Source organism: Marmota marmota, unplaced genomic scaffold (assembly GCF_001458135.2).
Source record: "Marmota marmota marmota unplaced genomic scaffold, marMar, whole genome shotgun sequence".
NCBI classification, from domain to species: Eukaryota; Metazoa; Chordata; class Mammalia; order Rodentia; family Sciuridae; genus Marmota; species Marmota marmota.
Window position 1 is genome coordinate 29,152,600 of NW_026000240.1, and position 16,271 is coordinate 29,168,870.

A 16,271-nucleotide genomic window follows, 5' to 3' on the forward strand; every position below is an offset into this window, starting at 1 on the left:
GAGTAAATCTATCCCAGTTCTTAGATACTGAACCTTATTCAGCCTGTACAGTAGTGGGAAACTAATCCCCGTATGTTTTTCCAGAGCTTTGGTAATAAAATAAAATTCTTGCTTAACATCTAAAAGTTAAAATTCCGGGCTGGGGATATAGCTCAAGCGGTAGCGCGCTCACCTGGCATGCATGTGGCCCGGGTTTGATCCTCAGCACCAGGTACAAAACAAAGATGTTGTGTCCGCCGAAAACTAAAAAATAAATATTAAAATTCTCTCTCTCTCTCTCTCTCTTAAAAAAAAAAAAAAAGTTGAAATTCCAAGTAAATCAATATAGATGTCTAAAGAGAACCTGGGCTTTTTGGAGGCTGGGGGTGGGGCCAATATACAGCTGCTATATTTAATGACAGTAAGAACCAATTGTACTTTTTGATAAGGTACTTGTTTTTTGAGTTGCCAAGTCTTTCTTTAGAAATTCTGGAGTCTAGCTGAAATTGTTCACTAATTACTATATTAAGCAAAGCTGTTTTCAATGTGAAAAATGGGCTTAAATTTGGTTTTAGAACCATTTTAAGACATCAGTTGAATTAGAGCTGTGTGGTTTTCAAATCTATTTTAGTAGAAAAGCCTGCAGCTAAACATTTTTTGAATGCAAAAAAAGTAAAGGAAACTTTTCTCAATGTTTACTTTAAAAATATCATTCCATACTTTATTTAAAATACAAATTTGCTCATCTCTTTAGAATGTTATTGTTTTTTCCAGTGGTTGATTTAAAAATGGTATGATTTTGTTACTCATTGAGTTATTATATAGTTGCCTTAGTTTAAATGAGATGGCAGTTGTAGTGAACCCAAAACTATTTGTTGGACAGGAAAAGAAGATATTTCTTAGATGACAAATTATAAGTGTTTCATATAATTTAAAGATGTAACTTCAGGAGATTGGGATTTTTTTTTTTTAATTCTCTTAGAAAAAGGAATATTGGCAGCTAATATCGCAGAGGGGAATGGTAAGATGGCTAGGAGCACTGTTGGTTGCACAGTAGAGAATCCCAAAATATGTATTAATGTATTTGTTTTTTCCTGTGTACGTACTTCATTGTATAATTAAGCAGCAATAGGATTTTTATGTGGTGCTAAGGATTGAACCCAGTGCCTCACACGTGCTAGGTGAGCCCTCTACCACTGATTCACAACCACAACCCCAATAATAGGATTCTTAAATAACATATATGATCAAATATTTTCCAGGAACTTCCAAGTAAAAATTAAACTACATGATACCCTTTCAACAAATAAGACTAGAATTAATTATATCTGTCTAAGCAGAGGGGATAACATCTCTTAAGCTGGATATACTGTTCAGTTTTAGCTGGTATGTCCATATTGAGGATATGATTTAGTTAAGCTGAACCTTTCAAAATCATACTTAGAATTAGTTATTTTTATTGTAATATTTTAAAAATTTTATAAGCGTTCAAACGGTTTAATGTCAGAATCTGCCTTTGTAATAATGCAGTTATCTGAAAGGTTTTGTTGCTGCTTCTTTATTTGACAACTTTATTTTTAAAAACTTTATTTTTAAACATCACCATGAATTTATTGGTGAGCAACTTGACAGAATTCTTTAAACTCATAATTGCTTTCAGTATATCTTGGCTGAACTTACATGAAACTGTGTGACCTAAATTTTTCTGAGCTGTATTTAGTTAGCACCTTATGGTAAGAATAACCCTTGATTTACATTTAATGTTGTTAACTCCTAAGGTTTTCAAATTTTCCCTTTTCAGATTTTTACAGATTCATTTCATGTACACAACCGATATTTCCTATAAATATTTTTTGCCTTGAATAATAGGGATTGAAAAGACTAGTTGGATCTTTCTGTTTCTATAACTATGATGTGATTGATTATTAGTATAAAAATTCCTCTCTTTCAGTTTTGGGGGATTATATATTTTTGAATTCTTAAAATAGGTATAAAGCACAAATATTGAAGATTGCATTTTAATATTTGGATTGAAAATGTTAACATTTAAATGAACATAATCATTATTATTCTCATTGCCACTTCCTTTATGAGTTGAGTTGGGGATTTAAAAGCTGCATTTGGTATCCTTTTTTTGAGATGACCAACTTTTGCAGTCATATGCAAAATAAACTCCCACCAGAGTTTTTGCACATGTAAAATACGTACTTTTAATGGTAAGTGTAGCATCCAACTAATGGTATTAGTGTCTTAGAGCATTTTCTAACTCCTTTAAAAGATCTGTAACATTTTAAAAATATTTTTTTAGTTGTCAATGGATCTTTTTATTTTATTTACTTATATGTGGTGCTGAGGATCCAACCCAGGGCTTCACACATGCCAGGCAAGTGCTCTACCACTGAGTCTCAACTCCAGCCCAAGATCTGTAACATTTTTGCATCTCTCTGTAGTTAAAAATTCTATGTGGTTTGTTCAGAAATTTGTTAATATTTTCTATCTTAAAAATAATACTTTGCAGCTGGGAGACTGAGGCAGGAGGATAGCGAGTACAAAGCCATCCTCAGCAAAGGCAAGGCGCTAAACAACTCAGTAAAACCCTGTCTCTAAATAAAATACAAAAAAAAATAGGGCTAGGGATGTGGCTCAATGGTGGAGTGCCCCTGAAGTCAATCTAGTACCATATACACTGCCCCTACCCCTCGACCCCCCAAAAACACCTTTGTGTCTCTGGGCTTTGTTTTCATATTTTTTACTGAAAGGATTAAATATTTCAATGTGTCAAGATTCTCGTGATGTTAACATCAGCTTTTAACTGTTGAGCTTAGGAAATAACGCACTGCTAGATTTGACTAGTTGTGAATGTCTTTCTAATATTATGCCAAGATATGACGCCATCATAGGCATTCTTAAGAATGTCTGGATATTGTTTTTATTCTGTTTTCATCAGATGTAGGCACCACCATAGTTTTTTTAATGAGTTTCTTTTCCTTTATTAGAAAATAGATTTCTTGATTTATGTCTTCTTTGAATTATTCAGCTAATTATGGTAGTTAATATAATTTTGCCATTAACATACTACCTCCTATGAAGAGATTAAGTGCAATCAGGAATGCACAGTTAAAAGTTCTTTCTTGTAGGTTTTCTTGTTTTTGTAGTATTATATTGTGTTTTCAAAGCATTTTCATGGGAAAAACAAGTTAAGGAAATGGCTTTCATGCTAATCTTGACAGCATGCTTTATGGCAGTGAGGAGATCTTTTCTAATTAGGACATTTGAATAGTTTTTAGGGTTCAAAGCAAAATGTGCTTCTCATGCCTTTATTTATTTTGTGGATGTTAATGATTACCTATAAGGGGGACATCTGTAAAGTTATGCAGAATCTGCATCATATTATATGCATGTTGCTTCATTTTGTTCCTGTTTGCCCAGTGCTGTGGAAAGTCATCATCTTGACCTGAGCAGACTTGATCGAGAGGCCTTCACATTTATAAAATACCCGTGAAGAGGTGATAACTACTGTGGTGTCAAAGAGAAAGAGTTATCAGAGGATGCTTATTATTTTTAAAAGTACAGAAACTTTTTATATTACTTCTTCTTTATTAATTATACAGCAATGCTTAGATTCCTAATAATTACGTGTTTCCTTTATGGTTGCAGGTTTTATGTATCAACGATCTTAGACTGTAGTTTAAGTATGAAGTTCACATTAAGAAAAATTAATATAATATTAAAATTAGAGGTGGAAAGATCATTTCAGACCTTAGTTTAGGAAATATTTAAGATTTAACATTATTGGTATTAAAAAGATATTGCTTTGTTTTTATTAACTAGTGTTATTTTCATCATCCTGATAATGAGGAATACATGAATTTTACTTCAGGAGTATTTAATATATTTTCAGAGGTGTACACTTGCTGTCTAGTGACCAAGTAGTTGCTCTGGGTATATTTTCAGTAATTGGTTCTGCTTCAGGATATTATAGGATCTTATAGACATCTCCCTCTCTCTCTCTTTTGTTCTTTTAGAACCTTCTCTTTATCATTCTGTTTGATGTTCCTGTCAGATAGCCCTCTGTTCTAATGGAACAGTGATTAAGCATCTGTATAGTAGAGAGAAGTGTCATAAATAACTCATGTGGGTGATGTCCTGGTAGGCAGCCAAATATTGGCTTCTCTGTCTTTTCTAATCACAGATCCTAGGACAGATCCGTAGCAAAAGTTATCTCTTTTTAGTCATGTATGATACCCTGTGCTTAAAGATTGAGGTACTGTCTTAGTGCATTCAGGCTATCATAATAAGTTACCATAGACTGTGTGAGTTAAGCAACAAACATTTATTTCTCATAGTTTTAGAGTCTGGGAATTCCAAAATCTAGACATCAGCAGATTAAGTGTCTGATAAGGGTTCCTTTCCAGGTTCAGAACATTTTTTTCCCCCCTCTGTGTCCTTACATGGCATAAGGAACAAAGGTTTGGGGTTTCTCTTATGGGGGTACTAACCTCATTCATGAGATCTCTACCTTTGTGACCTGATCTCTTCCTTCTGATTCCAGCTCCTAAATTCCATCATGTTGGGCTTAGTATTTAAAAGTATGAATTTGGGGGAGACATAAATATTCAGTCCATTATGTTATGTCACTGGTCTCCCAAAATTCATCTTTCTCACATGCAGAATGTACCTATCCCCACCCACCAACAACCCTCAAAGTCTAAACTCATTCCAGCACTAGAACTGAAGTCTAAAATCCAAAGCCTCATTTAAGAATCATCTAAATTAGATATGAGTGAGCTTTAAGGTGCAAATTATTCTGAGGCAGTTTCTTCTCTGGATCTGAACCTTTGAAATCAAACAAGTTCAGGCTTCTGAAATACAGTGGTAGCACAGGTTAGGATAGACGTATCCATCCCAAAAGGGAGAGATGGGTAACAGGTCCTAATAATTCAAAAACCTAACAGGGCTAACAGCATAAACCTTATAATTTGAGAATATTTCTCTTGAGCTCAATACTTTGCTTTCCAGGTTCAGTGGGGTGGCAACATCACCCCCCCCAGCTGAGGAGGTAGGCTCCAGTGGCTCTCTGCCAGGACCCACAGGCAGGACAGGGCAGGAGGACATAATTCATCTTATTAATTTTCCTTTTAATGTTTTCACACCACAGTTGACCTGAAACCAAAAGAAAGTGAATCTGTGGGTAAGGGTGCTGTACTAAAATCAGCCTTGCATTATAAGCTACTAAAGAAATAAAATGGAAATCTCTTAAATTCAGTAGCCCCAGTTTTATTTAATACTACATTAAAAAAGAAAAAAGAATTTTTACTTTTAGACAAGCCACATTAATATATATTCTTAGTAGGAAAATATATTTTGTATCCTATATCTTAAGAAAGCTATAGAATAACTCAAATTGAGGGGAGAGGAATATGACAAATAAAAAATTGCTATTCTGTAAGTGTTCTTTAAATGGACATAGCTGCAGACTCTCATAAAATTCTAGAAAAAGCAGCTTGACCTTATTTCCGCCATTCCAGCTACGTCAAACAGAAGTAAATTATAGAATAAGTGTCTACATTTTAAATAATTTAGTTATCAAAAGATTTTAAAGAACAAGTTTTCCACAAATCATCCTTGTACCATTTGGTCTTGATTTTCCTTTTTTAAGGTTAGTTTGCCAGCATGTAATTAATCACTTTTATTGGTTTTTAAGAAAATGAAACTGCAGTGTACCCTTTGGCTTGATTTTTTTTTTTTTTTAATGTTGTTTAAGTGTTGCAGTAAGTAATAGGAGAATCTTAGGTGACTGTTTAGTGATAATAATGTGGTTAAAACATGTGAAAGAAGTAATTTATTAAAGTCAGCTTATCCATATCACATTCCTGTGTATAAGTCCAGACCTCAGACCCCACCAGCATGACTGTCAAAGTCCCTGTTTGTTAGTAGAGCATTTATTCCCTGTGTACAAAGGGGCAGTTCTACTTTTCACTATTTCCCATTATTTCTTTCTCCAAAATATGGTTTGAATTGTTTTTTTCCTTCCCCACAGTTCTTCCATAATCAGTGAATGAGAACAAACCTACCTTATCTCAGGAAGAAAGAATGGGAACACCCTTCCAGGCTTCACTTCCTTGGGCTCTGTTCCATTTGTGTAGTACATTGCCTTTTCTGTGGAAATTGGACACTATTTTAAAAATTAAGCATTATATTTACTAATCACCATCAGTATTAAGATTTCTTATAGAGTAGAGATTTATTTATTTATTTTTGGTACCAGGGATTGAACCCAGAGGAACTTAATCACTGAGCCACAGCATAGCCCTTTTTATTTTTTATTTTGAGACAGGGTTTCACTAAGTTGGTTAAGGCTTCACTTAGCTGCTGGAGCTGACTTTGAACTTGTGATCCTCTTGCCTCAGCCTCCCGAGTTGTTGGGATTATAGGCATGTGCCACCACTCCTGTCTTGAGTAGGGTTCTTAAGATAGGTAAATACCTGGATGTGTGCAGGCTCTGCCATTTAATTTTTTATTGACTCAAAATCACTTTTACATTGTGTGTGTGTGTGTGTGTGTGTTTGTGTGGTGTTGGGGATTGAACCCAGGGCCTTGTGAATGAGAAGCAAGCACTCTACCAACTGGGCTACACCCTAGCCCTTTTTACATTTTTAAGCAGAATAGAATATCCCAATGAAGGAAATTCTAATAGGCTCCAGGTCTCTATTGGAATTTTAAAACTGTCCATCTGTTTATACCTGTTCCTTAGGTACAGACCTTTTCCCAAAGTATAGATCTGAAGGCTGGACCTTTATTCCACTTAAGGATCGCTATTAATGAAAAGGCTATCAGGTTCTAAAAGGCTGGATGGACCACTTTGGTTTTGGTACTTAGGGTACTATACTCTCAGAATGATTAGGAAGCATTTCTCCCTTCTCTCTTTTCTGAAAGTGGTTGTGTAGGATTGTGTAGTGAGTTAAATTCTGCCTTCACCCCCAAGACATCTTGAAGTCCTAATTCCCAGTACCTCAGAATATGACCATATTGGAAGTAGGTTGCAGATGTAAGATGAGGTTATATTCAGTGACTCTAGTCCAAAATGACTGTGTCCTTCTAGGAAGAACAGAGAGACAGACACACAGGAGGAGAGTGACATGTGAAGATAGGCAGAGGCTGATGTGTTGCGCTGCAAACCAAGATTTTGGGATTGCTGGCGGCCACCAGAAGCTGGGGAGAGCAGGCATAAGCCCCTACCCACAACCCTCCAACAGGATTTGGAGGGCAAGGCCCTGCTAATACCTTAATTTTGGACTTCTAGTCTCCAGAAGTGTGCAACAATTAATTTTGTTGTTTAGGCCTCTAATTTGTGCTACTCTGTTACGGCAATCCTAGGAAAGAAACTAATACAGATTGGTATTGTTGTTTCTTTCAAATTTGGTAGAGTTCACCAGTGAAATGGGTTGTGAAGTTTTCTTTGTGGAAAGGTTTTAAATTGTGAATTCTGTTTGCTCTTGTGTCTGTTTTGGTAATTTTATTTTAGGAAATTTGTTCATTTTGCCTAAATTATCGAATTTATTGGTATAAAATTGAGTTGTTTATGATATTTTTTGATTTTTTTCAGAATCTGAAATGATACTTCTTTCATTCCTGGTGTTGTTATTTTTATTTGTCTAGCTCAGTGGTTCTCACCTGAGGAAACTGCCACCCACCCTAACTAGGGGACATTTAGCAATGTCTGGAGGCATTTTTGGTTGTCATATTTGGATAATGTTCTACTGGCATCTAATCAGTAGAGCCAAGGGATGTTACTAAATATCCTGTAATGCACAGGACAGACCCCTGTAAAAAATTCATAATGACAATATTGTTGAAGTTAAGACCTTTTCTAGGTTCCCAATGTATACCCTATGTGTTTAAAAAATATCGTACTGCTTCGTAATTCATGAAACCACCATTCAATATAATATTTCCACTCATCCCCTTTCATCCTTTACATTGTAGTAGACATGGATTTTACTTCTCTATAAATTATAAAGCCCACAATACAGTGTTTGCTGTTTTGTTTTAAACAGTTTGTTAAGGAAATTTTAAATTGAGAAAAAAAGTACTGTTATCATTGCTCATATGTTTTTCACCTTCCTCATTGTTTGAATAGATCTAAGTTTCCATCTGGCATATTTTTCTTCCACATGAAGAATATTTTCGTGTGTTTTATAAAACAGATCTGCTAGTGACATTCTCTCAACTTTTATTTGTCTTAAAAACTCTGTAAAGACTAAAGAGCAGAGTGCTTGCCTCACGTGCACAAGGCCCTGAGTTCAGTCCCTAGCACCCTGAAAAAAATATGGCAAATAACTGTAATTTTTCTTAATTCTTGAGGTGTATTTTGGTTTCATATAGATTTTCCCACAGATGATTTTAAAAATATATTTTTTTCAAATGTGGTTCCTTTGTTTTCTTGTTTGCATAGATTGTGGTAAGAAATGTACTGTCATTAACTAATGCAGGTTGAGTATCCCTTAGCTGAAATGCTTGGGGCTGGAAGTGTTTTGGATTTGGGGGGAATTTTTTTGTCCATGCATAATGAGGTATATTAAGGATGAGAGCCAATTCTAAACATTGAGTTCATTTATATATCACACACACCTTTATATACAAATTCTGATGGCATTTTGTATTCTACACTATGCAAGACACTTAGTGTTCTTTTACATTTGTTGCTGGGTATTTTAAGATCTTTTCAAATGAGAGGTGTCTTCTCTCACTAAAGTTTCTCAATGTGTGTCCTATTAGTTATCTATTATCAATTTTCAGTTAGTTACCTTCCACCTGTCCATGACAAGTATAGAAAGTAAGCATGAGCATTTAGAAACTTTTGTAGGAATTCACAGAGTAGCTTGACTTCTGATGGCAGTTTTATGCGATAACTTTACTATATTTTAACTATGATGCCATGTGAGGTCAGGGTGGAATTTTCCACTTATGGTATCATGTTTGTGTTCAAAAAATGTTGGATTTTGGAACATTTTGGATTTGGGGATTAAGAATGCTTAACCTGTGTAAGGCTTTTCAAAAAATCTGTATGTTTCACAGAGTATTTCTAGACTTAGTTCTTAAAAATAATAACTGGAAGTTTAATGCACTGTGTTTATATTTTGCCAGCAGACTTACATTTGTCTTTTCTTCATGATTTTTTTTCTTTTTACTCATTTAAAAAAAAAAGTGTATTCTTGGGCAAGGTACTAATGTGAGCCTCAGTTTACTCACATTGTAAAATTGAGCAGCCAATGAATGATTATCAGAGTTTGCTGTGAAAATTAAACGTGAAAGAGGTTGAAAAATACCTAGAATATGTAGAAACTAACTCATAAACATTATAGATGCAACCCAGGTGTCCTCATCCAGCTTCCCTCGTGACCTTGGAGTTCACACATATAACAGATCATTGAGGGTCCCCTGGTCTAAGCCCTTCCCAGCCACATGGCAGCAGCTCTGTGTGGACATGCTATCTGTCCCCTATACACTCAGGAGCCACAGTGCATCTAGGGTTGAGCCAAAATGGAGAGACCAGCTTAGTCCACAGATAGGCACTGTTGCCACTGCTTATGATTGATTTCTGCTTCTACTGATAGTTCACCTACTGATTTCTAATAAATCTGATCTTTTATTCAACAAAGTTAAAAGATATTTTTTCTAGGTATTTTCATATGTTAATTAAAACTTTTACCTATGGGGCTAGAGATACAGCTTAGGGTAAAGTAGAGGACGTGCTTTGCAGGTAAAGGCCTTGAGTTCAATTCTTAGCACCAAAATAATAATAATAATAATAATAATAATAATAATAATAATAATAATAAATCCATGATGTTTTATATTTTTTGTAATTTGCAAATTTCTCTTATTCAGAATATTGGTTTTTTTCATTTAGGCTAAAATATTTTCATTTTCTATTTTTCAGATTTTCAGATTAGCTATAATATTTAAAGTTACAAATTTTCATATTGGGATAATCTTAGATGTAATTAATGGTTTGGGATGATATAGCTTATAATCAATAGTAAAAACTATTTCCAGTCGATCTAATAGATAATGCTAATATTCACATTAAAAGATATATTAATTAAAGTGCCCTCTTTTTAATCTCAGCAAGAGAAACAGACTTGGTCAGATAGGTTTCTCTTTATAAATAAAATCTTGCTTTCCTGCAGAGTTAGTTGAACTGCTCTTTCTGGTGTGCAGCTGGCCATAGATAGAAGCACCCAAGTATCTGTTTCAAGCCTCTTCTCATTGTGCTGCTGCTTCTTTCCTAGTGGGCCTTTGGAGTGACTCTGTGGGAGCTCATGACTCTGGGCCAGACGCCCTACGTGGACATCGACCCCTTTGAGATGGCCGCATACCTGAAAGATGGTTACAGAATAGCCCAACCAATCAACTGTCCTGATGAACTGTGAGTTTTTTTGAACCGGGAGAAATGTGTTTCATTCCATTTACTATTTTGTTATAAAAGACAAAGAGCAAGTTTCCACATTCATTCAGAGCATTTCCTTTTGAAAATAATGGCTATAATGAGTATGGTCTCCAAAATTCCCTGGAGTCCAGAGCAAGGTAACGCTGTTTCTCTAAATACAGGGTTCTTAGAGCTTAAGATGGAACCTCTGAATTCTTCCTCTCAGAATTTAAATACAGGATAACAAAGATTATTATTTTGACTTGAATTTTATGTATTTACACGAATTCTGTGTTTACTGTGATATTTTGATATGCTCCTATGAAGAAAATGTACACATACAATCCAAATAACTCATTTTAGCTTCTTCTTATTCTAGAGTTGCCAGTACATAGTAAAAATTGATAATTTTCAATATATTCTATTCTCTGTTTCCACAGAAAGCATATCTGGCATCAAATTGACCAAAAGGTAAAGGACACTGTATCATTTCTTGTCACATGTTCCATTGTCATTGCAGATTTGCTGTGATGGCCTGTTGCTGGGCCTTAGATCCAGAGGAGAGGCCCAAGTTCCAGCAACTAGTCCAGTGTCTCACAGAGTTTCATGCCGCCCTGGGTGCCTACGTCTGACTGCCCTCACAGTCCCTCAGCATCAGAAGAAGTGCCTGTCATGGACACTTCATACACAGCACAATGCCAGCAGAAGAACAGTTGTCTTCCAGAATGCCGTGCCTTAGGAATGCTTTAGGACCTGAACTTTTAAGACAGACTTAATGTGGACTATTTTCTAGATATCATTTTTAATAGATTAAACTGAAAGGGGTTTTATAAATTTTTTGGCCCAAAATTTTTAAAACAGTGACTTTGGATTAGAGGGTACATTTTAAAAAATAAAACAGTTTTTAAATTGTTTAGACACAAATATTTGGAATAGCTATTTTAGTGCCAACTGTTTTTTATTTTTTTACTTCATCAAGGTAATGTAGGTGACTCACCTTTAAAGTTATAATTTTATTTTTGTCACTACTCTTGGGAATGGTTTGTTTTCAGATGCAGTTCTTTTAGGAAAGGAAAAATAGCATAAAAAGATTTCTGCTTTGCCTCGTACAAGAAAAGGCAGTGTTGGAAGAAGAAAACAAAAACTAGAGAGACAAAGGAATTTTTAAAAATACTTATTGGAAACAAGCTGCCCTTTCATGGGAAATTGTTTATTTTTTAATGTTTTAGTGAAAAGGAGTTCTGCTTTCTTATCTTGGGGGAAGCAGGAACAGAGTTCATCACATCTTAAATTTGTCAGAAATTAACTTTTCCTGTGAGCCAGAAATGGGTTTAGGGCAGATTAGTAGGAAGCAATGGCAATTTCTATTTATTTTTACTCTCTGGGAAAGAAGATAATGCGGTTCCAGAAAGTGAATCATGTTTCGAAGGTTAAGATTTCCTTTTATTGCACCTAGAATAGTGCTATGCACAGAGCGGGTGCTCAAGTCGTTATGTTTTTTTTTAATTGTAAGCTGGTACATTTGTGCTTATCTTCAAGGCTGGCTTAAGTGTAATTTTTTTTTAAACACTTGAAAAATTAAAGGATTTGTTTTATATTATGACAGTATGGAAAATATTGTTTATAATTTGTGATTGGTTATTGTGTCTCCTGAGTGTGAACATGTAGCAGCTAGATGGTCATGTTTTATTTCATTAGTGTTTTTCTCAGATTCCAAAACCCTAACACAATGACAGCTGACTCTACTCAGCCTTCAGGTCCTAATAAGAAGTGGGAATCATTGTTACAAAGGAGTATTAGAACACTGAAATATTCTCCAGAGCCAGTAAATAAAAGGTGTATACTTGGTTCTATTTAGCCTAAAGCAATTGAGTAGACCTACAATGTAGTGAGGCCTGCAGGTTCCTGCTGCTACTTCCATTCTCACAGGTATATATGGGAGAATGTGTGGCAGTTGGAAGCTTTTTGCTGTTTTGAAATAAGCTTTCTGAATCAGCAACATACCTGGAGAAATAGCTCACACAGTACACAGTCAAGGGTATAAATTTTGGTGCACTACTTATTAATACTGATGTTTTGGTTTTCTGAAATATTTAGTCTCCAAATGGCTTGTTTTTAAGAAGCTCCTCTGAATTATTGATAGATTTCAGATGTTTTTGTTTATAATCTGCATTCTTAGAAAGCATTCAGTCAACAAATACTTACTTAGTACTGACTACATATTAAGCACATGGATTGGTTCAACTCTCGTGTCCTTTCCAAATTATAGAGCATGCTTTTCTGTGTTCAAATGAGTACATTATTTAGAAATCACACTTCTAGGTACAAGATCTGTTAAAAGAAAAAGTGCCGACATCTGACTTCCGTGCCTAGTTAAGAGGTATTCTGTTTGCTGGGATGGTATGATACCTTTAACCTTACATTTTTGTATTTGTAAACTCTTTTTTGTGTTTTTTGTTTTAGTAGATTTTTCTTTCTGAGCTACTTGGAAACATTGACATGGGAAAGAAAGAATAGTTATAAGATTTCCTTGGCTGGTATGCTTCTTGTGGTTTTTGTTATAGATTTTGAATATTACTGGACAGATTTTGCAGAAAAAGTCTTTGTAGGAAAGACACAAACTGACAAGAGCACTGACATATTTTGAGCTGGCCCTAATGATCTAGAAGTCTATTATGTTCTGTCCTTTCTTATAACATTCTCATTATAAGAAAATTTAGAACACAAAGAGGATTGATCTACTCATTCAGTATGTATTTATTAAGTGCCCTTAGTATGCTCTGCTTTCAGACTGTACGGAACAAGACAAGTAAATAGTGTTTTGGTAAGTGCTGTGATAAAAATAATGGAGTGGTATTGGAATAACTTTAGATGTCATGGTTAACCAGTCTTCTTTGAGCAGGTAGCAATTGAGATCTGAATGACAAAAAGAAGTCAGTCATAAGAAGATCCAGGCAGAAGGGACATGATTGCAGAAGTCTTAAAGCAGAAGCAGGCTGGCCATCAGTCTCAGCTCCTCCTATCCATCTTCCTGCTGCTGCCTTTGGATGGAGAAAGGAGGCTAGTGTGGCTAGAATGTAGTGTAGGGAAAAGAGTGGTACTGGGTGGGGTCTGGGAAAAGCAGGAAGCAGCCAGTCAGTCCTTGTAAGCCTTGGGACACTTTTATATTTTATTCTAAATACAGTAGGAATACATTAAATGGTTTTTAAAATAAGTGACATGATCCAATTTGTTATTTCAGAAAGATTATCCCAACTCTTATGAAGTTTGGATTGTAGGGAGGCAGGTATGGACTCTTTAAGAAGTTGTTGCATAGTCTGGGAAAGAAAATAGCAATTTGAACAAATTTGGGTAGTGCAACTCAGGGTGGGCGTAAAAATTGGCAGATTGGAGATAGATTTTAAAGGTAACAGACAGCACCTGAATCCACTGAATAATGGCAGTGGAATAAAGAAGGGAAGGAGGGGGTCAAAGAAGACTAGTTGATTTGGAGCCTAAACATGACCAAAGAATGCCCTGAGATCAGGAAAAAAAAAAAAAAAAACTAGAATTTTGTTTTGGCAGGAGGAACCAGTAATTTGCCATAGGCTGTGTTCAGTATACCACTTAATTATCTAAGTGGACATTTAGAATTGATAACTGAGAGGCTGCATCTCAGGGAACAGGCCTCATTGAACATACAGATGTTAGAGTATGACACATGGACTATCTTTAATTCTTGGTGCAGGATGAGTTTGTCTAGAGGGAGAAGAGAGAGAGTATACTCCCTGGGACTGAGTCCTGAACCTTCCACCACTTAGGGGTCTAATGAAGGAAGAAGAGATAACAAAATGAAAACTGAGAAGAAACTATGGTATTTGATCAAAGCAGCAGCAAAAAAGGAATATGAAGTATTGTGGGAACCCAGGGAGGAAGGTGTTCCAAGTGGAGAGAGAAGGTTCTGTGGGACTTGGCGTCTACTAACAAAAACAGTAGGGATTGGAGCAAGTCGAAATGTGGGCACTAAGTGGGGAGTGGAGACCCCACTGTCATCAGCGCTGTCAAAAAATCAGCAGTGAAGAGGGAAATGGAGCAATGAGTAGAGGAGATCTAAGGTTTGGGGTGGGCAGGCACTGGGAAGAAAGTGGGTTCATTTTCCAGATGAAGATCTGGTATCAGAGAATGTTCACAGACAATGGGTTGAGTTAGCAGAAGAGAAAAATCCCTTTGAGATAAGGAGTAACTCCTCTTGCCATTTGGTACACAGATCTGAAAGCATCTCCACTCTGGCCCCCAATTCCTTTGTATTTTAGTCAGCTTTGTGTCACTGTGACCAAAATAATTAACAAGAACAACTTAGAGGAGAGCAAGTTTGTTTTGGTTTACAGTTTCAGAGGTCTCCTTGCATAGCCGACAGACTCCATTGCTATGGGCCTTAAGTGAGGCAGACATTATTGAAGAAGGGCATGGGGGAGGAAAGCTGCTTTCAGCTCATGGCAGCCAGAAAGCAGACACAAGAGGGTCAGGGACAGATAATTTCCAAGGTCACAACCACAGTGACCTAATTCCTCCAGCACACCCCACGTTGCCAGTATTCCCATTTGAATTTATCAAGTGGGTTAATCCCTCATGAGGTTACAGCCCTCATGATCCAATCACTGCCTAAAATCCCCACCTCTGAACCTTGTCGCACTGGGGACCATGCTTTCATTACATGAGATTTTGGGGGGACATTCCAGATCTAGATCATAACACTTTGGTTGAGGTGAAGCTTGCATTTTTCCTGGGGGGGAGAATGTGAGCAGATGAAGGGTGTAGTACACAAGCCTAACTTGTGTCAAAATTGACCTCTGTTGAATTGGTTTCCCCAGGACTTTAGGCTATCACTGTTGTCCTGTGTGCAGCCAGCGTCTTCTCACTGGGGTCGCCCCCCTAGCTGCTTCACTGGCCTCTCCCTTAACCTATCCATCCAACCAGTCAGCTACTGCCAGGTAACACTTCTAGAACTGAGTTGCTGTCATAACTTAAACCTTTCACAGGTTCCTCAGCCCTTTGGGGACCTAAACTCCTGGGTACAGTCTTCCTTGGTCCTTCTGTCACCTCCCTCTGCTTCCCTGCCTCTTCCTTGCTTGAGTGCATCACACTTCTTCACTCATCCTTTCTTTGTGCTGTACCGCCTTTTGGAATGCTGAGCTCTTCTCTGGACACAGTGCCCAGAAGATTCTTCCCACACCCGGTTCCACTCCTCCAGGCTTGTGGTTGCTTCTCAGCCTTGTTCCTCGGGCTTACACTCTGACAAAGGTAAGACGGGAGTTTAGTTTTACACTTCACTGTGGGTGTTCTTTGAGGATAGAAACTTGTGGATAGAAGCTCCCTGAAGGTACTGTTCTTTAAAACATTAAATTAACTAGTCCCAGAGAACTTAAAGGGAGATGTCTTCAAACCTCAGTGATCCTGTGTTCTTGTTATATAGTGAAAAGCCTATGTAAAAAAGAAAATGAAGAATCAATGACATTCAAAAGTATTCCTCTTTGAGTAAATATGCCATTTGTTCTTATCAGTTTATCAAAAATAAATGGGTTTTTTAGTGATTTATATTTAAAGAGTTAAGGACTCCTCTAGAAATATATTGGAGAAACATATATAAGTTGAAAGTAATTAACCTTAAAAAAAAGTAAATTAAGATTAAGTCATGGCACCTGAAGGTTACATTTGGAATGAGATTTTTCTTCAATCTGAGTCTGTTCTTCTGCTTTTTGCCTCCTTGAGTAAGTATAGTAAGTATCATTTCTAGATTACTTAAAACACCTGGTATAAATTAGATGCTATGTAAACAGTTGTACTGTATTTTTAGGGAACAATGACAGGAAGTCTATCCATG

At 36.3% G+C, this 16,271-nt stretch overlaps 1 protein-coding gene across 4 annotated transcripts in view; it reads left to right on the plus strand.

The window, feature by feature from the left end:
* Ryk (receptor like tyrosine kinase) overlaps window positions 1-12,011 on the plus strand; it is a 69,362-nt gene extending 57,351 nt beyond the window's left edge. For all 4 annotated transcript variants that reach the window (XM_048794389.1, XM_015487035.2, XM_048794388.1 and 1 more), the window contains 2 exons: window positions 10,275-10,411; window positions 10,932-12,011. In XM_048794389.1, the coding sequence (XP_048650346.1) occupies window positions 10,275-10,411; window positions 10,932-11,043 (249 nt within the window). In that variant the 3' untranslated portion in view covers window positions 11,044-12,011. The remainder of the gene's footprint in view (window positions 1-10,274; window positions 10,412-10,931) is intronic.
* The last annotated feature ends 4,260 nt before the right edge of the window (window positions 12,012-16,271 follow it).